The sequence below is a fragment of the Antrostomus carolinensis genome, unplaced genomic scaffold (assembly GCF_000700745.2).
Source record: "Antrostomus carolinensis isolate BGI_N321 unplaced genomic scaffold, ASM70074v2 scaffold12493, whole genome shotgun sequence".
Taxonomy (NCBI): Eukaryota; Metazoa; Chordata; class Aves; order Caprimulgiformes; family Caprimulgidae; genus Antrostomus; species Antrostomus carolinensis.
The window spans coordinates 26439-53281 of NW_010305973.1; the positions used below are offsets into that span (position 1 = coordinate 26439).

The 26843-nt window shown below is 43.6% G+C and overlaps 1 protein-coding gene across 2 annotated transcripts; it reads right to left on the minus strand.

The window, feature by feature from the left end:
- Positions 1–1190: 1190 nt before the first annotated feature.
- LOC104522620 (hepatocyte nuclear factor 4-beta) lies at positions 1191–26627 on the minus strand. Of its 2 annotated transcripts, none has more exons than XM_010164964.1 (10): positions 26465–26627; positions 18671–18875; positions 16667–16761; positions 8737–8843; positions 7476–7631; positions 6839–6926; positions 5867–6019; positions 3943–4179; positions 3180–3293; positions 1191–1735 (listed from the first exon to the last, which is right to left on the minus strand). In XM_010164964.1, the coding sequence occupies exons 1-10, from the start codon at positions 26577–26579 to the stop codon at positions 1599–1601; spliced, it is 1407 nt and encodes a 468-aa protein (XP_010163266.1). In that variant the 5' UTR covers positions 26580–26627; the 3' UTR covers positions 1191–1598. The 2 variants fall into 2 exon arrangements, with proteins under 2 accessions (XP_010163266.1, XP_010163267.1); XM_010164965.1 differs by having other exon boundaries at positions 1599–1735; positions 18671–18842; positions 26465–26579.
- Positions 26628–26843: the final 216 nt, after the last annotated feature.

Below are 26843 nucleotides of genomic sequence, written 5' to 3' on the forward strand. Positions count from 1 at the left end.
GAAATCAAAGTTATCAGCATATAATGTCAGATCGAATTCATCAGAGACAGTAGAAAAATGAAACGTTGTGATCCTAGGTGAAATTCAACCCAGTCTTCAGTGGTTTTCAGATCTCTCTCGTGCTGTAGAATGGCAACTCTTAAAATATCTCCCCAGCAAATGAAAGGTAGCCTGAGTGCAAAGTATTCCCCTTTTGATGAAGGTTCAGATGCTCTTCCCAACTTCTCTTGCAATCAGTAAGATTGCATTTCCATGGTGTCCTCCAGCTGAGGATCTGAAAGTGAAAGGAGCCTCACAAAGCCGTGGTTGGGCACTGTCACCTCATTCTTGACGTGAACAGGGGTGCATGGGGGTTGATGGATTTGTGTGATGTGGCAGAACTAAGAGTTCTCCATCACGTCCTACTGTTCCATCCCACTGCTGATGGAGGTCATTGGACTTTTATGCAGATGAGAATTAAGTTTTGTAGAAGCCCAGCAGTCTGCTTTCTAATGAGGTTCGATGTATGCAAAATAAACACCGTACCGCACTGACCACGTGTTAGGAACATCTGAGGTTATATAGTTATCTATTGGGATCACTTTAAATACTTGTAACATGATTAATAGTTGGTCACCTACTGCTGATTAAGTTTTACATTAAGTGCAGAGCCACCTTAAGTTTTAAATGCAAACATTTTTAAAATACATTCCTCTCAGGGGACCTACCTCTCCCTTTTATTTTGCTTATTTAGAGCTTTGACATTTAGGTTGCAGACAGTGCAAAGATCTATAAAACTCCAGCAAAATCATATCTATGTACTGGGAAAAGGGGTTTTTTTTTTAAATTTTTTTGTTATGAATGTTGCTTCTTCCAACTATGTTTATAGAAGATCCAAAGCAGTGTTTTGGTAAGTAACAGCTTCTTGACCTTCCTGCCACTTGTGAGTTTTACAAGACCCAGCAGCCATGGTCTGATGCAGAGATCTGAGCTCTAGATATACTGGAAATCATGAAAAAGAACCTAATGTGGGCATTTCTAATCACAAATAACTGGTCAGCATTAAACGTTGGCTGGTCTATGTGCAACAAGACACATCAAGTGTTGGGTTGCTAAGGGTTATGAAGAACTTCTTAAAACTTCTTAAAGCTTAACATGTGGCAGGAGAAATGGGAGTGTAATTAAATTTTTAATGGGAATAGACCTTTTCCTACTGACAATCCAAGACCCACTTTCCTCATTAACGATTACCAGGAGCTGTGTAAGGCCTTTGGTTTTATGAAGATAGCAGCTAAAGGTTTTTAAAGGATTGTGATGACACTGAGCTAGGTGATAACAAATGCAATCAGAAGCCCTGCTCCAAAGAGCTTCTAGTCTTGGTCCTACTGAAAAGAATATTATAACCCCAATCACTAGTGAAATGAGTGGTGGGAAGACCCATTGTGAGGCTCCTGCTGCAGTCTGGTACCTGATGCTCGATTCATGGATGGGAAAGAGCGTGACCGATAGATCCAGCTACAGGCAGGGGGTTGCTGGGCTTTGCCTCTGCAAAGAGAAAGGGCCCGTTTCACTTGCAGCGTGGTTTCCACATTACTCCCAGCTTCTCCTTCCACCTCTTTCTATAAAATCTCCTGCTTGGGTATCACTGTCTGAGGCAAGAGCTGCGCTACAGCGTTGGGTCCTGCTCTAGAGCCTAGTTTATAGTCTTCACTGCCTGTGCTTGTAGAAGGAGATGGAAGGGATGTTTCAGGAGATGCTGTAGGAGAGAAAAGAAACAGAATTAACATGGACTTGGATGCTGTTCAGTAGAGCAGTGCCCAAATAAAACCAGCAAACCATCCTATGAACCCAGAGGCAGGAGCCTGAGGGATGGAACAGGGGCATCCAGCCCAAATTCAGGCTTGTTCAGGCATATTCTTCCTTCCTGGTTTGTGATGAGGCACAGGGTGGACTGGTAGACACGGACCAACTCTTCCCAGTGTTTTGCACTTGGGAGATGCCCCCAGCTGCTTTTTAATTCTCCCTCTCCTCATCGGAGGAGAACTCAGCCTGCTAACCACTATACTTCATGTACAGAACACAGCAGCTCTCTGATCTCTCTTACTGCAAGGTGGCTTAAAAAAAAACCCAAATAAAAATAAAACCTAAAATCTGTGATGTCAACATTTATATGGCTGAGAAACAGCAAAATATGCTACAAGAGGTAGATGAATATCTACAATGGAGATATCTACAATGCTACAAGTAGCAGGAGACTGTGGGTGCAAGATGTGATTACATGGCAGTGGTTGATAAATTGCAACTCTTCTTCTACTCTTTTTTTTTGTTGTTGTTGTTGTTTTTAGTAATAGCATGGTCCTTTTGCTGCTGCAGTGGATAAATGTCTTAACAAATAACCATTGCCTAGCAGCAGTGCCCAGAGTGCCTGAAGATTGTCTTGTATTCAGGTCATATTGTGTTCTGGTTGACAGCAACCAAGATGCTTTACGTAGGGAAACTTGCCACTAATAACTGTGTGTGCTGCTTTGTGGTGTTCCCCAGCGCTGCCTATGTTCATAGAAACACGCTGTCACCAATCTTGAGTTTGTTGGGGTTTTTTTTAATCTTTTGATGGTGAGTAGGATCTCAAAATCCCTCTGGATCATGCTATTATCTGAAAAATCTCAGCTTCTCTTTTGGAAGCATGTTTCATAGAATCATAGAATGGTTTGGATTGGAAGGGACCTTAAAGCTCATCCAGTTCCAACCCCCCTGCCATCAGCAGGGACACCTTCCACTAGACCAGGTTGCTCAAAGCCTCATCCAGCCTGGCCTTAAACACTTCCAGGGAGGGGGCATCCACAACTTCCTTGCACAACCTGTTCCAGTGTCTCACCACCCTCACAGTGAAGAACTTCTTCCTAATATCTAATCTAAACCTCCCCTCTTTCAGCTTAAACCTGTTTCCCCTTGTTTTGTCATTAATTGCCATTATGAAAAGTCCTTCCCCAGCTTTCTTGTAGGCCCCCTTCAAGTATTGGAAGGCTGCTATAAGATCTCCCCAGAATCTTTCCAGACTTTATAGTAAAGAATTCAGCAGGGGAACTTGTGAACTTAAACATCAAAATAAACTTAAAAGGACTTTTTCTCAACTGCTTCTCTCCTCTCCTCTCCAGTCCCTTCGTTCTGCTGACACTAATAGCGTAAAAATGGATACATACGGTTTGGAGCGGTGTGAATCACAGAGCTCATGTTGCTTGGGAGGACATGTCCTGGCAGCGGTTCAAGGTTGAGGTTGGGAGGTCCTGACTGGTATTGGAGATCAATGGTGGTTCCTGCAGTGGAAGTAGGAAAAGACATCATTCTTTGCATAGTTCCCAAGAAGCCAGATGCTCTGGGACAAATCTCATTTTTTCAGTGAATGTGGAAGACATCTGTGGGTGGGGGTTAATGTCCTGGCTCGTCTTTGCTTCCTTCCTGCTCTGGCTGTCCTCTTTTCTCTCAGCCTTCACACCATCAAGGGACAACCTCCCAGGAGGGCTGGGGTTTCAGCTAATGTCCAACAGCACTCTTCACCTGCCTCTCTGCGTGTCCCAATTCCTGCTCTTACCAGGGTTTCCCAGACAGTTATAACTCTGGCATATTTTTAACAAAAAAAACGTGTTGTCTTCTTGCAAATTGCATCAGTTTGGTAGGTTGCCTAAAATTAAAATGTCCCACTGGTGTGAAGGACCACAGAGTATACCCATTTCTATAAAACTGTCCCTGGGTCAAATTTTAAGAGACAGGCTGGAAAGAAATGACTTGAGAGATTGGACTGGAGTGAGAAGGACCCATGTTCAAGCTACAATTTACTTCCCTCATCCCAAGACCAAGTTCTCTCTACCATACTTCCTCCAGAGAAGGACACAAACCCAGACACGAAGCCCTGTAACGGCTTTGAAATAGAACAACTTTGCTGTCCTTTCTAAGCAGGGTTCGTACCTCCCAGCAGCATCTCCTGCAGCAAGCTGTCGATCCTGGCCACACCAAAGAGCTTCACAAACTGGACTTGCTCTATCATCTGCCAGGTGATGCTCTGCAGTGGGGGCAGCAGGAGGAGAATGTCGCTGAACCGGCCTCGGGAATCATACTGACGATCATTGATGTAGTCCTCTAGGTTGACTTGGACCTGGAAGCGCATGTTCTTCACCTTCCCGGGCTCACTTAGGCCTTTGCAGTCTGGGAGGGGAAAAAATGAAGTTTATTACTGGCCTGTGTAACCAAAAATTGTTACCCTGGCAGTCAGGAAGAGATGCTAGTGATCCTCTGGATATTATCTCTCAGAGTCTCCAAGTTTATCTGACACATTAACCCTGGGCTGCCACTGTTAAATATCTCACATGGAACAGGTTGTTTGAGGGGAAATAGTAAGAAAATAAGAGCTTGCTTCAGCTGGGTGTATCTGGCTGCTGCCATTAGTGAAGAGGAAGCATTTAGAAGTTGAACCATATTTGTCCCTCCAAGGAAACATCCTGGAATTTCCCTCTGAAAAGTTTGAGTTGGAACTATTGCCCCTAAATCCGTGCAGGTGTAGTACCTGTCTGTTACAAATATATCCACTGCAGCATCAGATTCTTGTCTTGATTTCCTGTCTTTGACCTGTGGTCAATCCATTTTTCATGGACCGCTGGTCCAGTTTTACTTAATCATCAAGTAAATGTGCACTCTGGGTGTGGGAAGTGCTGGGATTTACAGCTTTCCACTCATACCTCTTCTATTATCTAAAACTGAGATTCCTGACTCATTGGACCATTTCCATCACTATCTACAAAGAATCCACAAGCACCACATTTTAGGAATCATCATGCCAAGATAAGACAAAGTGGTTAACAAATTACTGTGTCAGCGTGGAACTCCATGGACATGCCTACTTGTTAGCATGAATTAATTTCACTTCTGTAGAGCTTTGCACTTTTTCCTTTTAGATAAAATCACAGCGCCTCACTGTCGCAATGATCTAAAGCTTCGCTGAGATAATGATCAGTCGAGAAGGTAATTTGTCAAACTCAGTTTGATAATATCACCCTTCCTCAGGTTTGCCGCAGGCTCTTTAGCAAGCCAAAGTTCATGATGTTTGTAAAACTCCTGCATCTTCATTTCAAATCAGTCAACTCCGTAAAAAATAATGGGAGATGCTCTAATTTCTCCATGCTAATGGATGCCAAAGACAAAAGGGCATTGTTCTGGACTTGGGATTGTTCCTGCATCTGCTCTCCAAGCTACACACTAAAGGGACTCGAGTGTGGTACTGAGAGGAAGTTGTGTTTGGGAGGAACCTGGGCTGAGACAGAAACCCCTGTGTTTGTGAAATGAGAATAGGACAAAGGTTCAAAACAAGTTTTTGTTTGCCTCTGTGTGCTTCCCCGCTCTCCAGCTTGTGTGGATCAGCCCTGTCCTCCGTCAGCACCGTCTGCCAGCAAGATCCATTAACAGACATCCTTGACATTTCTGGGTACTCCGAGCAGTCCAGCTCTCTGTGGTTTTTAATGCTGCTTTCTGAACTCTGATGGATGCTCCACCCTGCTGCTCAGTTGACTCCTTTCACTTATGCATAATTCAGTGTAGGCATATATGTCCTTAATAGTCATCTCCTTCATTTCAGACTGATGGGCTTTCCTGACACCAAGCTACAGAAGCAGCAAAGCTCCTCTAGGGTCTTGCACATCGATCTAGCTGGAGTTACTACTTGCTAAATCATGAAGTGTTCAGGAATAAGTCACTCCCAACATGTCCTTGCTAAATATTGCTCATTACAGTAGAGAGAGTGTGAAATGCAGAGCTGCTACCAAGGGGGTTTTCCTGGTGATTGGAGAGCCCTCAACTCCTTCTCATGCCCCTGTGCCTGGCAATCAGGAAGGAAGCTTACCTGGATCAAAGAAGATGATGGCTTTAAGGCAAGCGTACTCATTGTCATCAATCTGGATATCCCGCAAAGGCTTCACCAACTCATCCAAGATCCTGGTGGCCACACGAGCGATTTCCAGTTCTGGGCAATGCATTGGGATGATGAAGTCATTCCCTGGGAAGACAAAAGAAATTCATCATCAGATTTTTGCTGCAGCTCTGTGGACAAGGTCTCATCCAGAAGTTACCCCAAGGCATTTTGCCAGATAGTCTCAGCCCCCTTATGCAGCAGATTTCCAGTGTCCAGCTTCATACTCAGATTCTCAATTGAGAAGCAAGCTGTGCATCTCATTCTTTGATCCTTAATGATCTCGTTTGCACATGTCAGTGCACCCACACTATACACAAGGCCTGCTCCACGTTCTGCTCTGCTTTACCCTCTGTTATATCTAGCATCTGTTTGCAAGTGGTGTTACATCTTTATTTTTGGTGTATTTTTTTTTTAAAAACCCCAAAGCTCTCCCTCCCTCTTTTCTTTAATGTGTGGCTTTCAGGGTCATTATTCTTGTTTTTCTAAGAATAATCCTACTTGTGTTTTTGGTGGCAGAGAACTACATAAAAAGTAAATATCTATTTGCACCTTTATTTTTCATAGACCTTTCTGCTAAGTTTTTAAGCACCAATAACCAAATAACTCATTGCCTATGTCCTGGAAATTTCAGTTACAAATACAAGGCAACACAGTTTGAGGTGCCATTTAAATACTGAGGGTTTTCTCATCCACAATTTCAAAGCAATAAGGCAACAGATGTAAAAGTCCCAGTGAATTTGCTTGCTCCTTTGTTATGCTTCTCCAGAGACCTTCTCAAACACTTAGTCTTGAGCTGGATGTACAGACCATGCCCAGGAGTCCTGGATTTCAGGCAGGCAGGATACTTGGCAATGACTCGGGTGTGTGAATTATGAAAGCAGAAGTTTATTTCACTACTTTTACCTAATAACAGAAAATCGGTGTATGGTATGGACCGCTTGGCTACTCCAAGGAGCAAGTGTTCCCCTGCGTGGGCTCTGAGCAAGGCAACCTGGAGGTGGCACAGAAGAAAGACATTATATTACGTTTGAAAAGCAGAGAACAGAATAGTGAGCTGTTGCTGTTTAGATTAAGCCAAATTTGGTGTTTTCTTAGATATGTCAGACCTACAGATAAAGCATTAACAAAAACTAGAAATTATTAGTATATCTTCACTTTTGAAAAGCGCTACATTCATGGCAAATTCAATAAAAAGTTGTTTTCAAATGAAAGAACAAAGGCAGGCTTGAGTAATTTGAGTTCTTAGGAAATAAATGGCTTTTATAGTCAACTATCAGGTATCAATAAAGGGAAAACCAATCCTTTTTGACTGGACCCTTGTGCATACTGAAGTGATCAATTCTATTGTATTTTGGGGGATTTTGGCTACTGACCTAATTTTGATCGATCCTTTGTCCTTTTTTATTCTTCCCCTCCTGCTAGTTTGTTGCTCTGCATAGGGTGAGCTATATGTTAATGTCTGATTCTCCTGTTGAAAGCTTTGGCTGGGAATTCCTATTGAAGGTGGTGGGTTAGCAGGGAGAAGACATCTGCATTTTACCTGGTCATCAAGTGGGAGCTCACAAAACGCCGGGATGTATTTTGCCCATTCAACCAGCACCAGAAGCTGCTGTTTCATGGATTCACACACATCATTGATGGTTGCAACCTTCTTCATTGCAATGTCAGCGCTGTGCGTCGGACTCAGTGATGAATACTGGAAGAGAAACAACCCAGTTGCAGTGGGACCAGATCTGTGTTGTTTTGTCATCCTTGATAGCAATGATGCATTGATAACATGGGGACCTTTGCAGGCATTAACCTCATCAGGTCATTGAGAAAATGCTCGCTGTCATGGTTGCACACTTATTTGCTCAGCAGTGTGTCTGGTCCAATCTAGAGCCCATGGAGAAGTCTCCACGAGGTGGTGCTCGGTCCCAACAGACACCCCTCCCTCCCTCCTCCGCCTCCTTCCCCACTCTCCAGGCTGGCTCAGGACAAAATCTGATTCATATTCCCCTTCCTAGCAGTAACCAGCAGCACTGGGTCTCAGCTTCCCATCAACCACTTAAGCCAGCAAAATGCATGAAATGCATCCAGCCTTCCTCCCCCAACTAGTTGTTTGGGACATAAAACATCCATTTTGATCTCTAAAGAGCTGTGGTGGGGGGAGAGGGTTAAAACAGAATCATTTTTTAAAAGGAAGTGGATGCTGCATGTAATATGCAACATCTGCACAGTGTATTTCAGAGGAGAAAGGATATTTGCATAATAATTTAAAGGACATGCAGGATGAAATTCATTGTGGAACATGAAATGAGAAAGCAATCAGTCATAGTTGAAGCCCAGTGATTTTATTAGATTTATGTTTTTCTCCCCTAAACTTGATGCCCTGGTAAAGAAGTTACAAGAAAAGATATGATAGACCAGAACAGGAGCATTATGTTCTGAGCAGGACAGAGTGTGCAGCAAGAAGGGATAAACCTCTGCATGAAATGCAATGAGTTTTTAGGAGTGTAGCAACCATTTAGAGGGGACCCAGGGTCTGCAGCATCCCTCAGCCCTTGGAATTTCATCTTTGCACCTCACACACCAAAGGCTGCATCTACTCCTTGCAGGACATGTTGTCTTGATAATGCACCAAACTTTTTTACTGTCTGCTTTTGGATCCCCCTTATGCATTTTCTCCCCTGTGGCTTTGTGCAAGAGTTATCCAAGGGCAGAAAAAATCCACCCCTGGTTGGTTTAGTGAGTTCATAACCCCGTGTGGAATAGCTGAAGGTCACATACACATTTGGAGGGTTGTCCCCTCCATTTCATACCTGTTGTGCCATGGCCTCGGCCTGAGTGAGCACGTTGATGGAGAGAGAACCGTTGTCCTCGTAGCTGCTCCTGCGAATGCTGATCCTGTCACGCTCGTTCTGCACGGCTGAAACGAGAGCGAGCAGTGGTTGTGTTAGCACAGAACTCCCCACCCAACCCATGGCTGCTCTTACTTGTGGTCCCCAAACAGGAGTGGATGGGGCTTTAGTGCCTGCAAGACTCTCCACTCTTGTTGGGTGCTGGAATAAGATTAAACAGTACCCCAGGGAGGGGAAAAGGCTACCAGAGAGAGAGAAGACCAAGCACAGGAGCATCAGAGGGAAATAAGGCCATTTGGCAGTCAGAGCAACCCCTGTGGGACATTAGCTGGTCCCACTTGGTTTGGTGCAGCTCGGGGAGAGTTTGGGGATTTGATGTTGACCCTTTTCACTTGGCAATACACCCATAATCCTGGAGTCCTGGCCTCCAATACCCTTTTGCCATGTCTGCACTGAAAACTCCTCTCCTGAGCTCCTGATGCACCAGGACAGTCTTGAGGTTGCATCTCATCTTACAGCAGCACTAGAGAAACTGTCCTCTGATCCCACCTCAAAGCAGCCTTGAAGCATCCCTTGCCCCTGAGGCATTGCTGGGTGGTGGTTCCCAGGGGACACCACCACCACTCATAGGGAGTAGGAAGAGTCATCTCATTAAGGAAGCTTCAAAGAAAGCAAGCTCCAAAGAAATGAAGTTAAATTCACTGTTTCCCCCTTAAAACCATTCCCTCATCCTTGCCCATCACACTTCTGATTTCAATGAGCCTGTAACCCTGTAGTGCCAGCACAAAGCTGAGGGAACAAACCAAGCCAGGGTTTGTCTTCAGCTCTGCTAGCACCCCGTGCAAACCACTGCTGCAAATCAGCTCAGGGTGCCCTGAACTGTTAATAACAGTGATACAACGCACCTTGGACACACTATAGTGACCACAGCAGAGTGAAGATCAGCCCTGGGTAATTTTGCAAACAGATGCCATGGTGAATTAGAAAAAAAACCCACTGATTTTTAAGGTCCATTCCACCTTTTAAAACATCCTTTTTCCCTGAAGCACAAGCTACATCTAGTCCCATGCTCCATCAATCCTGCACGTTGAACATAAGGGATTTATTGCACTTCTCCAGCTTATTTTTGCTACATGCTCCAAGAACTGACTCGTCTCCATTGAGTAAAACAGCAGCAGAGGAAAAAGCAGAATTTAGACTTCATCTAACCTTGGTTTCAGTGTTAGTGTCTCCCCAAGCCCTATTGTCTCCATCCAGCAGCAAACAAGCCCACATGGGGCTGGAGGAAGGAACCTGAACACAGACTCAGCATTTTCCTGACAGCTCATACGTCTTGGCTACGTACAGCTCGGAAAGGCAATTGTCAGGTCCTTAAAGCAGAGGGAGCAGGAAGATTTAGCATGTGGTGGTAATGCAACACATCCCTTCTCCTTCATACAGCAATTCCAGGCTCCTGTTGGGTTTATTTAGGGGGAATGACTCAGACATAGCTGTCAAAGCACGACTCACTGTTTTTTAACCCTTTGAATGCCAAACAGTACGGTTTTTGTCTCAAAAGTGGCCACTGGAGAAGATTTTTCCAGCAAGGAATTTTTTTTTTTGCAGAGTCAGCAAAATCATTTTGCCATCACTCTTTTGACACTTTGCCTCGCTGCTGGGCCTTGCTTGAGAGCAAGTATCACTCTTTTCACAGGGCATGTTTCTCTGGATTCATGCAAAGGAGGAGAGGTGGGCACCATTTCACACACAGAGTGGGAAGGTGGGGGGTTTTTTTTGTCATCTCATGTCCAACCACCGATCTGTTTTCCTAACCGGTCTCTGATGAGAGGCCAACAAAGTGAAAGGGCAGAAAACAAGCAACAGTGACAAAAATCAATATCTCCCATTATTGGCAGCAGAGTAGTATTTATTTCCCAGGATTTGGGGCTCACCCTTGCTATCAGTGAGGACCCACTTGCTGCTGAGCTGGTTGTGCTTGGATCCAGCCACCAAATACATTTTGTACCTCAGAGCCAACCTTGACTGAAGGGCTGCAAGGGGTTGGATGGGTACACCAACTTGTAAAGCATTCAACATACATACATGTAACTAGAGCCTTAAGAAGAGCAATTAGACATCAGTTTAGAGAGGTCTAGATATCAATTTTCTGCTAACCTGCCCTAGACAGGAGCATACATTGCCCTGTGCATGGGGAGGGTGATGGCAAAGGCTCTTCAGCTGGGGATCCCCACCAGTCTGAAGGTGAAGGTGGCTATAGGAACCGTAATCTGTGATTAATCTTCAGAACTGATTAACCCTTCATGCCTTTTTTTGGTACAGCAGAAAGACATTCCTAGTACTAGGAAAAACTTCTTCACCGAAAGTGTTGTCAAGCATTGGAACAGGCTACCCAGGGAGGTGGTGGAGTTACCAAGATGGGTAGACGAGGTGCTGAGGGACATGGTTTAGAGATGGAATTGGTAGTGTTGGGTTTATGGTTGGACTTGATGATCTTAAAGGTCTTTTCCAACCACTACAATTCTGTGATTCTGTGACAGCCACATCCAGCATTGAGTAAAAACAAGCCCGCCCAAAACCATGTCATCACTGACGTCCTTGGAAAGTCCCCACCCAACCTTCTACACCAGGTTTCATATCAGATGCTGCCTCATGTATCTCTGTGGGAGTGATGGGGTTCTTTTTGCCCACTTACAAAAAAAGATGTACATTTTGCCTCTCCAACCGACTTACACATTATATGTAAGTCCTACAAACCCCAGCAAACCTGGTCCTAGTGCCACATGACAGAGTCCTTTAAGAAGCCTCAGCCTGTTTTTCTCCTGGGTCCTTTTATGGCACATATTTCAGTGCTTCCTTCATGCTCTGATAAGCTCAATCTTCAAGTGTAAGTGGATGGTACAGACCGACTTTCTCAAGGTGATTTGGGTGTTATCTCCTGAAAGTACCCAAGATGTGATGGAATTAGATACAAAAGGGAGTTAATGTTTCACCTGCCACAAAAATAATCTATTACTGTGTGGTAATTATATTGCTATATTTATTGTGCTTGTAAAAGGAAGGGATAGGTCACTCATGAGGAGGCATTGGGAATGCTCGAGGGGTGTGCTGGCACTTAGGGTGCTTGGGCTCAGACGTGATCTTGGCTTTACAGTCAATAAAACTCAGCAAACTTGCAGGAAGGACTAAAACCCCAGTGCTGGATCCCACTGTCATCCAGGGACTGCTCTTTCCAGTATATGCCTGGCAAAAGCTTTGCTCAGCCTTTTTTTCTCCTTCTAATCCTGTCCTCTGCACAACATTCCAGTTCCCAAAGCCAATAAACACTGGAAAGGGTCACTGCAGCCCCGCAAGAGGGGACATCAGAGGGAGCAAATCCCCACGATGCTGCCAGCCAGGGACAGCATGGCCCCAACCTGGGCTTTTCCCCAGGGAAAAGGGGATAGAGGGTGAGATGGTGCCCATGTCTTCCTCTGGGGAATTGTCCATGGCTATAGCATGTCCTGACTGTGGGAAGTGGATGGGAAAACAAACATATTCTCCATCTGATGTGGAGGAGTTGTTGGAGAGGTTTTGTTATTCCAAGTGAGGCCTTTTGCCATGAGCACATCAAGGATGCCGGCGGCCAGGCAGGCTGCGATCATGCACGGTGGCTCTTGAGCAAACAGCCTTGTGTTTGTGGGATTGCAACAAACCCGTGTTTCCCAAACAATTTGTCCTTGCTGCCTTGCCACGTAGGTACAGAGCCTGTCATGAGGAACCTCCAGAGAGTCCAATAAATACGGGCACTGGAATTGATTGGAAGAGGACAGCAACAAACCAGTAACTTTCCACAGTAACTAGAGAGGTCAAAGCCCTGCCTACATGGGAGTTACCATTTTCATTATTATTCCACTAAAAATATCCTCGTTTAACACTGATGGAGTTGGAAATGTATTCATAAGTGGCACAAAGAGAGAGCAGGAGGAGAGAGATGTGAGTGTTCCAGCACGGTGCTGGCATCCACCAGTGCTGCCAGTGTTTCTATCTCCACCCATAGATTTACTCCTTCTGCTGCCTGATTAATTTTTATGCACAATTTTTTTTTTCCCCCAAGCTTCCTCTGATTTTGTAGGTGTGGTATATTATATTTGAGAATAAATCCCAAAGGTACATGAACCTTTAATCATTTCATGGGCTTCTGGCCTGATTTATGACTATCACAAAGTGGAGAAGATCCTTTAACTTTTCCATCCATCTTTACAATAAACTGCAGTCTCGGCCTTCTAGAAGCTGGCAGGAGAGATGTGCAAACAAAAGGTATGAAACAAGATAGAGGTCCTGTGAAACACTAATAAAACTGTCCTATAAACCTGTCCTATTTAACAAAAATAAATAAAAAATAGCCTCAAACCCTCCGACTGTGCTGAGGCTGTAAGTGATACAATAATTCTTTTTAGTTCTGTGTAGAACTAAAGGAGTTCATGTACATTCATAAATTACTTTAAAGGGGATGAGAGGTTAAACATTAACCCCTCTTTTTTTCCACCAGCAAACTGAATCCTGACAGTACAGTGCTGGCATTTCTAAAGGCTTCCAAGTTTTCAGATGCCCAACTCCATGTGAGTAGATGACCTGGCTCACTTGAAAAATCACACCCTGCTAATTTATTCAAGGTTAAACATGATCTCAGTAAGGTACTAAAAATAGTATCCTGCTGTTTTCTTTGGATGTTTAAGTAGCTGGTGCACTCCTCATTCACTGATGCTACAGTGACCAAAAACCTGTCCAGTAGCATTGTACAAAACTGTAGAAATCAAACCTTCTCCTGTGCAAAGAGAGAAAACCTGAGAGAACAACCAGAAAATCCCCAAAACACCCAGATCACCCTGTGGTACAGTCCCAGTCTTAATCCCAAAAGAAAATAAAGGAGTGAACCTCCTGTAAAAATCTTAAATCCGATCATAGTGGCATTTCAGGAGACAAGAGGTGTTCAAGCAAGCCTTTTCCCCTCCTCTCATCTCAACTTTAATGATTATTTGTAGTTATTGAAGTGAATTATTAATATCAAAAATGTAATTGGGGTAAGAGTGGTTCTGAATGAGCTAATTTCTAAGAAATCTGGAGACTGGACTTGCCACAAGACTCAAGTTTTGGCCCTTTCTTGCTCTTACTGGTGCCGGTGGAACGTGGATCCCATCTCAATGCACGTGTCTAGAGGTGTAGGGCTCATGTGGGACAGTCCTGGTCCTTTCCGAAAGCAGGATTGAATTCAGAGTGTACAAACAAGACAATCTAAAGGACCCTGCTGATGCTTTTCTCAGCAACCTCCACCCAACTGCCCAAACCCATAGTGAACCTGTAGCCCAACTGCACTGTGCTCCCAGGACCAGCCTGTTCCAAGACCCTCTGCCCTGCACCTGCACCGCTGCCCCTATAGACAGCCAGTTTAAAGCCAGCTTGGGTATTTACATCATATGGCCTTTTTTTTTTTTTTTAAGGCAGAAATTTCCCTTCTACCAAGCCAGATAATATAGTCCTTCTCAATCTCCTAGGCACTAAAATTGTTTCCAAGAAGAAAAAAAAAGAAAGAAAAATCCAAATGTGTCATGTCACGTCTTACAACACAAGAAGACTGGGAAAAAAAAAATCACTCTGAATCCAAAATTTCAGTTTATCAGTCAGTTTCACGGGGGAACAACAAGTTTTATGATATTGCATACACACCCATCGAGCAGTGGGTCAGGGGGACACTGGCAATGGGGAGTGTGACACAATCCTGCTAACCCCACCCCAGGTGTATTGTCATGGACAAGCTGGGAAAAAGATCGTTTCCAGTTTCTTCCCCTCTGCTGTGAATAAACAGTGTTATTACCACACCCTGGAAAGTCTGATTGCCATTAGATGGGCTGGCTGAAAAGTGGTGTGCCAGAGAAAGAGTACAAACACTTGTATGCCAGTGGTGGGACGTTAGGACACATTGAGTGTGGATGTCACAGCTGGGGTGTCCCAACAAAGAATCTGTTCATGCCATCAAAAAATTACGCACAAGGATTTGTATCATCCTCATACTGCTCTATCCCAAGACAGGGTTTCTCTTTTTCCCTAACGCTTCGCAATACTGTTTAATATTAATCTAGAACCACCCTAAAGCAAATAACTCTGTTCTTTTTGTGCACACAATTGTGCAAGAAAATTTCTTTCACAGTCCTGCACACATGCTTTGGATATAGTTCTGGTCAGCTAAGCTAATTTCTGACAAAGCCGTTGCTCAAGGTGTTTTAAAATCTTCCTTACCAAACACAAGTGGTTTGTGAGCGTACAACCTAACTGTGCACTCATAAAAAAAAAGTTTCAAAGAATGTGACTATGTGGAACTTGAAATGAGTCATCTTTCATCGGGCTGCAATCAATAATGAAGGCATGAGCCAAGGTTTTATACCTTTTACCATAAAACCGATAAAAAACGTACTACAGCTCAAAGAATGGAGCTGATAACCAGATTTCAGCTTTTAAAAGCTGGGGAACTTGCTGCATTGACAACTGGCTCCATCCTCAATGAGAACTGAGCTTTGGTTTGGTCTTTATTACTTTGAGGGCTATTTTTTTTTCTATCCATCTGCTTCATTTACTCCATTTCTCCTAAATTAAACCAGCAGGCATTTTTGTTACATCTGTAACCTATGCCAAATTGTAAGTGACCCTTGTTCTCCAGGAAAACATATGGTCAGAAAGTTGGAAAGATTTTTTCATCATCAGTGAAATCTTATGAATTACCAGAAATCAGTAAGAAATTTCCCCTTGGTTTCAGTGGGACCATGATTTCACCCTTTGGGTAGGGGATGTTTAACTCAGCAGCATGGAAAGAAACTCTCAAGTTCCTTTCTAGCTCCATCACCATTTAGGTTGGAAAACGGCACAAATGAAGGATGAAGAATGCTGAAGCCACCACCCAACTACCTGTACATCAGGAGGATGTACCACCTCTTGTGGGTTGGGCCCCCACTTTGCTAAGCACTCAGTATACAAAGACAGTCTCTGCCCAGAAAGTTTGAAGTAAGTAAAATAGTATCATTCATGTTCCCCTACTATGCAAACAGTGAATGATCAGAGATCAGAAATGCTGTGATAGGTCCCCAAACTTCCCCAGGGAAGCTGGCTGTACCAAATCCTCTACAATGCCCCACCCTCCTCTTAATACAGTCAACGTGAAGTGTAACAAAAGGCATCAGCCAACATTGGATTGGCCCTTCAGTACTGGTGCTGATAGTGGCTCTATAGTTGTGTCATACCCACCACGTGGATAGAACTTCCAAAGGGTTCTACTCCTGATTCAGGTTCCAGCTCAGGGGACACAGGAGCCATCTGCCTCTGGGAGCACTGCCTGTGTGCCCTGTGCCACAGAGAAGCAGCTCTCGCACTGTAAGGCACCGTGTTTGGGCTGTACCTTGCCCTAAGTGTTGCACCAAGCTACATGAACATCAGCCAAGTCAACTACCAAACGGTACTCTGCAGTAGTCAACTCCTGGCATTTATGAAATTGAGGATGGCAGGTCCTCACTGAGATTGTCACAGCCGGGATTAGGAGTCACGCTACCAGGTTCATAGCAAGGGAACTTCTGTTGTGAAACAGAGGCCAAATGAACCCTGAAGAAACCCATCCCTTTCCCAGGATAAAAATATCCCCAAGAGACCTGCCTGCTAGGACAGGTCAACACTGTCACAAGGCTCTCATTGAAATTCCTATCTGATAAGATGGGAAATGGGGCTTTCAGCTTCAACAAGAAATCTCTCATTGTGACACGCAAGCATCATCTCCCCGGGTCAGGGCTGTTGTTGCTCTCCACCATGCTCTGTAGTGGGAGTAGAGTCAGAGACAGCAGTAGGCAGTTTTGAAATGTCTTTTTGCACCTACCTTCTTTCTTCATGCCGGCTCTGAAGCACTTCTTCAGCCTGCAGTACCTGCACTGGTTCCTTTTGTCTTTGTCTATCACACACTGTCTGTTGAACCTAGGCGGAGATGGGAAACAACACATGGAGCAACCAGCCTGGCATCTGCACCCTACTCAGCTTGTGCAGCCTCAAATACAGCCCCAGATCTCACTGAGCTATGTGTTGCCTGAACTCAGAGAAGAGCCAAAGGTTTGCAAGAAATGGATTGAATCAACGTTGGCTTGGCCCAGTTCCTCATCTTCCCCACCGCCGTTCCTGCCAGTTGGGAGCGCAGCCATTTCAGACCACCCACCCTGCGAGGACTGTGATGGTTTTGGCTGTGAGAACATGATTGTGACTCAAGATGTGCTGGTGCCTGGAAGTATAGGAACTCCATCTCCCTTTTTCAAACAGTTATTGGATGTTTAGCATTGGAGCTCCTTTGATCCTTCTTGTTAGTGCTGCCCTGCTTTGCGTAGGATAATTACACTATGGACCACAAGACTTTTTGTGTCTGCAGCCTAGTTCTGAGGCACATGGTCTCCTAGTTCCTACTCATTTCAATAGAGGATTTAGGTACCTATCTGCTCTTCAAGGGGTGGCTCACAAAACCTTGGCAGCTCTTGCCACAGTGGGTGAAGTGATGGAAGATGAATCTGTCACACAGAAAAGAGACAGTGTGGGTTGCTCTGGGACCATCATCAGGTTGTAAAAGCTGAGGAACTTTCCCAGGCTGGTAAAAAGCCAAAGGTACAAAGGCAAGAAGACTTTCCAAGGAATTCACGTCTGCAATAAACAACAGAGCTCCGAGCTGGGCTAAATGCAGCGCAGTTCACCAAATAAGGATCTGCAGACAAACGAGCTTCTGCCATTTGCTTGGCTTTGATGCTGTGGATTTTCCCTGAACTGCCAAATATTGCAGAGATTCATGGATTCCTGAGGAGGGGCAACAACTCCACTCCCAGGAGACTGAGAGCTGAAAATTAAAAGGAATCAGTAATAGTTGTTTTCTCCTTCCACAGGGATCCCATGGTTCCTGGGATGAGCATTGTGTGGGTGGGCATTGCTGTCACCCCTGCTGTCTTTCATGGCTGGTGTGTCCTGGACTGATAAGGACTCCAGGAGCATTTTGAACGAACATGGTGACTCACATTGAAAACATTTGGAAAATTTTAAAGGAGGGAAAGCTCTGGAACAGAAAGAAAACTTCCAGGTTTTAATTAGAGATGAAAGGCTTAAGTGTATTCAGGATTTTTTTCTCCTTCCTCCCATGCTAAAATAAACATCATTTTGCTAAGGTCAACCAAGATAGTTGCTGTATAATTTATAGCCTTTTGCTGGTAAAAAAGTTCTCTCAAATGTATACCTGTGTGCCAAAGTGGACATGAATCATCACTGGTTCATCCTAGTTTCTCAGAATGAGTGTAAAATCATCAGTGATATGTCAGCGTACATAGTTTAATGATTTCAAAACAAAAATGGAGACACTGTGAGGAAGGTGGAGGCTTTGGAGGTGGCAGATTCTTGGATGCTTGTTGCTTTTTACCAGGAAAATCAAGAAACACCGCATTGGAGGTGAACTCTCTGGAGCTTTGGTCCTTTGCCTCCTTGACTTTCTCTTTCTGGGCTGTGACAAGGTCATAGTGTCCCTCCACACCCAGAAGATGTATTTATACATTATACCCCAGACAAACCTCACGTCTGCAAGTTTCTCTTGATTTACGTTGTGGGGAAAGCAGTGACGGTGAACTCATGAAATGGATTCTTGGTGTCACAAAAGGTGTAAACATCCAAGATGAAAGAAGACTTGGCTTATTCCTTAGCTCCCTATCTTCCAGCCAGAAACTAAACTGCAGTATTACTGTTAGTATTCATGCATGGTAATTTGACATCTGGGATAAGGGTCCCATTGTACAACCTGATCTCCACCCCAAATTATTTACAGCGTCAATAAATTTCATATATTTATTGCAGAAGGGACAGGTACCTGCAGGAGTAGACGTGGTTCTTGCGGACGCTCCTCCTGAAGAAGCCTTTGCAGCCATCACAGCTGGATGCCCCATAGTGTTTGCCAGTTGCCCGGTCCCCACAGATGGAGCAGAGGGAGCTGATGCCGTTGGTGAGCAGGTTGGTGTTTGCAGATTCGGCTGCGATGGCCTCTGTGGGCAGAGAACAAGGACCTTTAAACCCCTCTGTGATAGAAACCAGAATCAGCTGACAGCAAGTTGCTTTTTTTAAAGCAAAGCATGCACTGACCCAGCCCCACACACATGTGCTCACACAGCATGTGTTGATGGTAAAGCCTCCAGATCAATGATCATGCTCTTCTCCAACTCAACTGAGAGTAACTCAGTTGCTTTGATTCTGATGTTAGTGTTTCCCTTTCTTTCAGTGAACAGAGATTTCAAGCTGCAGAACTCAACAAGTTCATGAGAATTTAACGATTACCACTACTTTTCTTGAAAGATGCAGAGAAACCTTATCTGGATGTGAGATACATGATTTTGAGCAATGGGGAGCCTCCTCCCCAGTTTGACACCTGGAGAATCATAGAATCACAGAATGGTGTGAGTTGGGCAGGATCTTAAAGATAATCTGGTTCCACCCCACTTGCCATCAGCAGGGATACTTTCCACTAGACCAGGTTGCTCAAAGCCTCATCCAACCTGGCCTTAAACACCTCCAGGGAGTAGCAGCCACAGCTTCTTTGGGTAAACTGGGACAGTGTCTCATCACCCTCACAGGAAAGAATTTTTTCCTCAGATCTCATCTAAATCTCCCCTCTTCCAGTTTAAAGCCATTTCCCCTTGTTCTATCACTACCTGCCTTTGTAAAAAGTCCTTCCCCAGCTTTCTTATAGGCCCCCATCAGGTACTGGGATGCCGCTAGATGGTCTCCCCGGAGCCTTCTCTTCTCCAGGCTCAACAGTCCCAACTCTCTCAGCCTGTCCTCACAGCAGAGCTGCTCCAGCCCTCCATATCATCCTAATGTCCTCCTCTGGACTCATTCCAGTAGCTCCATGTCCTTGTGCTGTTGGTGGCCCCAGCACTGGAGGCAGCACTGCAGGTGGGGTCTCAGGAGAGCGGTGCAGAGGGGCAGAATCCCCTTCCTTGACCTGCTGCCCACGCTGCTCTTGATGCAGCCCAGGTTACATGGGCTGCTGATGCCCACAGAAGACAATGGAAAGAACATCATTAACTTGAATAAGTAGAAAGCAGAGAAGAGATGGCAGAGGCAGGAAGGATGAACTACATGTGCATGACAGAGGTGTTGAAGATAAAAGGCTGATCTTGAGAGCTCATCTGCAGCTGGAAGACAGAGAAAACAGCTCCCTCAAGGGTCACTTTAGTTCTCCTAAGTCTGGTTTCTGCTCCGAAGTGCCCTCTGAAGAGGCTCATTTCTTTCCACTGGAAAGCAATAGAGGGATGCAGGAAGGTCGACCTTCTAAATTAGGCACCTAAAATTAGGTCATATGAATGCCCTCTGTCATGTCCTCTGCACCCACTCATTTGGGGCAGGAATAGCTCTGCCCCAGCCTGGCCTGTGTATACACTGCTGAAAACTCCCCTTTAAACTTCTCCCTTGGCCTTAACCACCAGACTCGCTGCCCTCTTAATCCTCCTAATTTGAGGCACAGCTTGGGGAAGAAAAAATATAGAGAGAGAGAAAAAAAAATAAGAAGAGACACTTGAGAAGAGGCAGATGACAGTGTTTACAACTCGTGGAGAGGAGGAATGTTTGTGGAGTCTGTCCTGACCTGGGCACTCACTGCAGGATGGTTTTATGAATTTATCGCACCTCTGGGAGCATGTTCTTCACTTCAGGGGAGCCAATCTCGTGCTACAGTGAGCTCAGCAAAGTCTCTGGGACAAGATGCATCCTGCCTCGCAGAAGAGAAAGGCGGTGCTGAGAAAAACTCAGCTGCTGTTGTGTTGAGCGATGACAAATCTTAGAGAAAATTACTCCGAGGGGAGGAGTTGGCATCGGATCTGGACAGGCCAGAGAAAGTTTTCTAATGCATAATATATAAAAATAGCTTTGGGCAATCCACACACAACATGTATATATACAGAGAGAGAGAGAAGGCTATTTTTGTATGTGAATACACATCAAAAATTTATAGTGAAAATATTTGCTGTGCAATGAAATTTGTCATCAAAAGCCAAAAAAAAAAAAAAATAAGGCAAAGGCCAATATAGTGTTAGTTTTTAAAAAACTGGAAAGTTTTTTAGCTAAGGTATTTTTAGCTAAGACTTCACAAATGCAAAGGTCAGACTTCCTCTCACCCCCTCAAAAAACCCTTTTGATCTATATTTCACTTTCTAACATATGGACAAATATATAAGTAGATCATAGCAAGGTGGGAGCGACATGACATAAAAGAACGTCAGCATCAAAATCACTCTTAGATCATAGTGACAGAAATTGATATTTACCTGTTCCCAGAATTCATGTAAGATGCTCCCAGCTCTGACATTTGTCAATAAGTGGCACTTGGGTCCTTTGGGAACACAGAGGTGCTTAATGGTAATTTACATTGGTTTTTCTTTTTTTTCTAATATATATTCCTCATTTTATTTCACTTGATAACTCAGTATTAAACGAGCTGTACTAGAATATTCCTTCAAGGGTAACTTTACTGCTAAACATTCATGCATCTGTTGCTCCATCTATTTTTTTTTTTTGAAGGAACATATGACCATAAACAAATGTGCCAAAGGAGCTCGATTCCATTTAAAAAATTGAACAACAAAAATAAAGACAAAAAGGCCAATTTTCTCTTCGCTGCACTCATGCTTTCTCTACTGACTTCAGAGGAATCAAGCCAAGGTCATACAGGTTGGGTCTCCAATGCACCCTTCATCCTTCAACTGGGTCCAGATTGCAAAATGTTCCTGATGCTGGAAAGCATTTACTTACCAGAAAAGACTTTTTTCCCTTATATGAGTAGGACATGTGAAGAGCTGCTTGCTGATATAAGGAAGAAATTAATAATCTGGCCTTAAACTAAGTATTATTGGAAGAGGAACCATCAGGACTGAGCATATGAGGGCCCATGGAAGTTAGCAAACCAAATTTTGCCCTCACTTGTACCCGTGAAAACACAGAAAAACTGAGTCAGGTGGCTTTGTGTTAGGGCAGACACATAACTAAAAGTTCAGTCTCTGTTAGGTAGCCACATGTCCTTTTCAGCTTGGTTGAACAGGAATAGAAACTTAAAAAAATAAAGAAAAGGAAAGCTCTAAGCATGCATGTTAATTATGATGATAAGTTTTAATTATAAAATCCTGTCACCAACTAACGATGAGTTCCAACTGAGAATTAGCTTGGAGAAGAGCAAAGGCAAAACCAAGATCATATGCATCAGAAGATTGTTTCGATGTGGTTTTTAAACCTACCAAGTACTTGGGAAATGTCTGGGTTTTCCCTGGACTGATCACTGCTAGGAAAGGCAGAGGAAAGCCAAGATCCCTGCCAGCACAGTTGCCTATCTGTAAAATCAGCTGAAAACTCTAGACCATTCACTTCAGCCCTGTCTGACACAAGGAGATCACCTGCTCAGAGCTTCATTTAACATGTTGTGCCTCTCTTGAGGGGTTGCTACCTGGAGATCAGTACCACACTGAGATGGGCTTGAGGGCTGCTAGGATGGGTCTGGTCAGAGTCCAACTGGCTCCCAACAACTGAAACAAGCTCACAACTGTCCTCATCACCCTGGAGAGAAATGCTCAGAGACGTGTGTTAGACACTCACCACCATGATATAACAGAATAGTTCCTAAGCCATGCCACAGTGCCTCTGAGATTTCTGCTGGAGAGATGCAACTGATAACATTCTCCAAGAAGGGACCATAACTCATCTTGACCTTGCATGGGTCCCAGGCTGAACTGAAGACCCATAATTGTGGCCAGACTCCTCACTAGGACTGTCCTGAACTTTCACTGGTAGAAAAATCTGGTTTCAACCATGTTTTGCAAGTTAAATGTAAGCAGTGTGCAGATTGGGAACTGCAGCATACCTAGTGCTGATGACAATATCCCAGTGGCTTCATCAGCTTTGGGGTCAACCAAGCTCACTACTGAAATGCATACAGATTTTTGTTACTGTATGTAAGTCATAGAATAGTTTGGGTTGGAAGGGATCTTTAAAGGTCGTTTAGTCAACCCCCCTGTCATGAGCTGTGACATCTTCAATCAGATCAGGTTGCTCAGAGCCCCATCCAACCTGACCTTGAATGTTTCCAGGGATGGGGTTTCTACCACCTCTCTGGCCAACCTGTGCCGGTGTCTCAATACCCTCATTGTAAAAAATTTCTTCCTTACAATTAGTCTAAATGTACCTTATTCTAGTTTAAAATCATTGCCCTTTGTCCTATCACTACACACCCTACAAAAAAGTCTGTCACCATCTTATGGGCCTCCTTTAAGTGCTGAAGGACACAATAAGGTCTCTCCAGAGCCTCATCTTCTCCAGGCTGAATAACCCCAACTGTCTCAGCCTTTCTTCATAGGGAAGTGTTCCATCCCTCTGGACATTTTTGTGGCCATACTCTGGACCTGCTCCAACAGGTCCATGTCTTTCTTGTACTGAGGACTTCAGAACTGGACACAGTTATCCAGGTGGGGTCATTACCTAAGCAGGGCTAAAATGAAGATGCCAAATTTTACACTGATAAGAAATGACAGTGAGGATGGTCTCAGTGAGGAAGCTGCTGGGAAATGGCATCTTGTTTCCATTCAGAACCAGAGCTCGGCACAATACCAGACCACTGCACACCTCATTGCTGCTTTTCCTTTCAGTTATGTTACTGGCTACATCTCTTCTAGATGCACATGGTGTAGGAAAATTACCTTACAATACTTTGCAGAATGGCTTTTGCTTTTATCTACCCAGAAATCCAAGCCAGTTTTGGTGCCCACAACTTGCAGCTAACAAACCCCTGAACTACAAGTGTTAGGCTAGAATGTAAAGAGATCATAAATGTGGGTTTAGGACGTGCACACACAGTCAAACTTGGTGGCCAAAGCCAGCATTGTGAAACCTGTGCATACAAATGTAGGGCTGGATGGGGGCTGGTACTGAAGCCCTGGCCATGTGCGGGTCAGTCGCTTTCTACATCAGCTTTTAGCAAATAAAGGGGGAGTTTTTGAGATATAAAACATAGCTTTGATTTAGTGTTCCCAAATCCTACAGTAACAATGACAAAGAGGCCAACTAGAATGGCCAGAGCTCCTCACAAGCATACATGCAGTTTGAGGGATAGTCAGGCACTATCAAAATATCTTTGATGGCTTTTTCATGGTCTGAATTGGGTCAGATTGCAGCAGGGCTGGGAAAGGTGTTTCACCAACTTGGTGCCAAAGTCCCAAGGATCAGTGTGGTGTTTGAGTGCTGAGATAGGAAAATGAGTATCACCATGGGAGAGAGTGTTCACCAAGGCTCAACTAAAGAATTAGTGCGATATTTCAATAATGCTTCATATTTTAACCAAAATGACAACTCTGACAGGAGCTTGAGGAAATGGGTATTAACAGCACATAAAAAACAAGTGAGAATATGGCTCGTAATGCCAGCCAAGGTAAAGGAAACAAGTTTGTACAGAGTGGGAAAATTTCTGCTGTTACAACACATATTTCATTAAGGAAAGACAGGATTAACGTTGATTTTTCTTCATTTCCTTTTGCCATTCTTTCTATTTAAAACAGACAATTTTTTATACTCTACTCCCAAAATGGATTCTATTCTTTATTTTGAATTAGTCTCAAAATATTTGGCAAATTCTGGGCTACTTTAAGGTAGAAAATCCAAAATATATATCTAGGCAAATCTCAAAACAGTAGCAGCTTCCTGAAACAGAAAGCTGAGCACCAGAAGTGCTCCACATCATTAATCAACCCAAAAATTTTGATGAAATAATATTCCAAAGAAAGAAATGGTTGCTTTCAAGAAAGCATCACCTTATCTGAAAATATTCTAATTTTCACTTTTAAAATTATTCAGAATGTAAGAAACAGTCCTGAGTACATTAAAATAAATTTTTCATCCCTTCCTGTTCCTGTTTATAGAGGGCAAAACTGCCATTAGATTTAGTATTGGAAATAATACAGATGAATCTTGCATAATGGGAAAGATATGGCTTAAAACAATCCCTTCTATTTAAAAAAAAAATACCTAAAAGAAGATTATTTCTTAATTCTAACAATTTAAAAAATATTTCTGAAACTACAAAGTATCTGTGTGAGCTGTTATTTTGAGTTACCTATGTGAATTGAACTCAGCTGGTTAGCAATATATTTCCATGCATGGACATTTCAGGTCTTTTTTGAAGTTATTTTTACAAACTGTAGAAGGGGACACTTACCCAAGGCAAACAAGCTAATTTCAAAACAGCTAGTTCCTGAGAGAACCAGTTACTCATTAACAGCTAGACAAATAACACAATACCGATCTAGATAAACTTCAGAAAAAAACTCAACCTGTCAGTTCCACTGCATGAAACAACAGAGACCCTCAAACAGGTTTTGGTAGTTAATTTGCAAAATTATATTGAATTTTGAGGAAATTTGTACCACTCTAAGACGTAAAAAAATATCTTACTGTTCAGCAGCAACTGACAAAGATATTTAACATTCATCTGTGTTAAATAACATTTCTAGAGTAGGAAACCTTTCTGCAAGAATAAGAAATAGGATCCAGTTTACCTGGAGCTGGCAAAAAAATATATTGAAAATCCTTTATCTGGGGACAGACAGAGCTTTTCTTGAATTCAACTTTAAATTCTAATTTCTTTGGGCCTTTTAACTTTACTTGTCTCCTGACATCCCTCCATGTCCCACAATAATAAGTCTAATCATTCTCTATGGTAGACAATAGCCTTATTGAAACTGATTTCTTTTGATGACACAACTAATGAGCAAACGTGAGACCCTGAAAATCCCATCTTAATTTCACCAAGTTTATTAACAAATTAAACAAAATCCTGCCAAAATTCTCCAAAGGCATTCCTAACGTTGGAATCTCATTCGGTTCCATGATTGGTTTCATGCTGTATGACTAAAATGTCCTTTATTTTTCACATGGTGAACAGTTAATTTCACTGAACGGTGCTCGCTTTACGTCAGAGTACTTTTGACTACTAAATACCTAAATATCGCACAATACACTTTATTTCTGTGAACAAAGCGGAAGTCTTTGCATATAAACACACCTCACAGCCAAGTTCTTTGTGTGCTGTAAAGGCTTTTAGACCATCTTGGCAACCAGAAAATAATATAAGGCAAGTAAAGATTTGGATATTGTTTCTCAATCTAAGCACCTGGGAAGAAGTTAAATTGGACACATGGTATATTGTCTGAGTAATAGACAAATGCCATTTAAGATGGTACTTTTTTCCAAGGATTAAATGTGACCTAAGTCATATATGGGAATGAAACATACATTTTCAAGGAAGAAATATATAACTCCTCTCATAAGTCATACAGTGGGATAAATCTATGGTGTGTCATGAAGAGCTCTACCAAGATTTGCAATACCTTTGTGGGCTCTTCAAGACACGACACTCAGCCCACCAAGGAAAAGAATAATTCAAAATAGGACTGGCAAGTGAAAGGGTCCCATTTCAGCCCAAACGTAACTGCAGATACAACAGTTGACAGGTCAGCTGCTTAAATATTACCCCTTCCACCCTTTGCCCCACACCTCCTCCCTGCCTTTCCTAGGTGTTCAGCTTTATAACAAAGGTAGTGGAGGTTATTCAAGAGGAAGCAAACAGAAATCTCACCAGTGTTATTGGGGAGCACCCGAAGATTGTCAAATTCCAGCATGGTATACGAGGAGTCCAAGGAGTCGACGTAATCTGGCATATCCATGTCCATGATGGACTGACAAAGCTTCATTATTACTTGTCAACAGCAAGGGAAGCGGCAAAAAACAGCCCTGCTGTCAATCACGGCTAAGGTTTCCTCCACAAAGAGAGACACCCCAGCCCTTGCGATGACAAATCATTACCCAGCTCTGCCCGCAGTCCCCTCCCCGTGCCAGGAGAGAAGGGACGAAGCCATTCCCTCTCGCGCACGCAGTCCCCTCCCTTCCCGAGGTGCATCTGTGCTCCCTCGGTCTTGATAATATGATGTAGATAAGGCCTAGACTCAAACGACTTG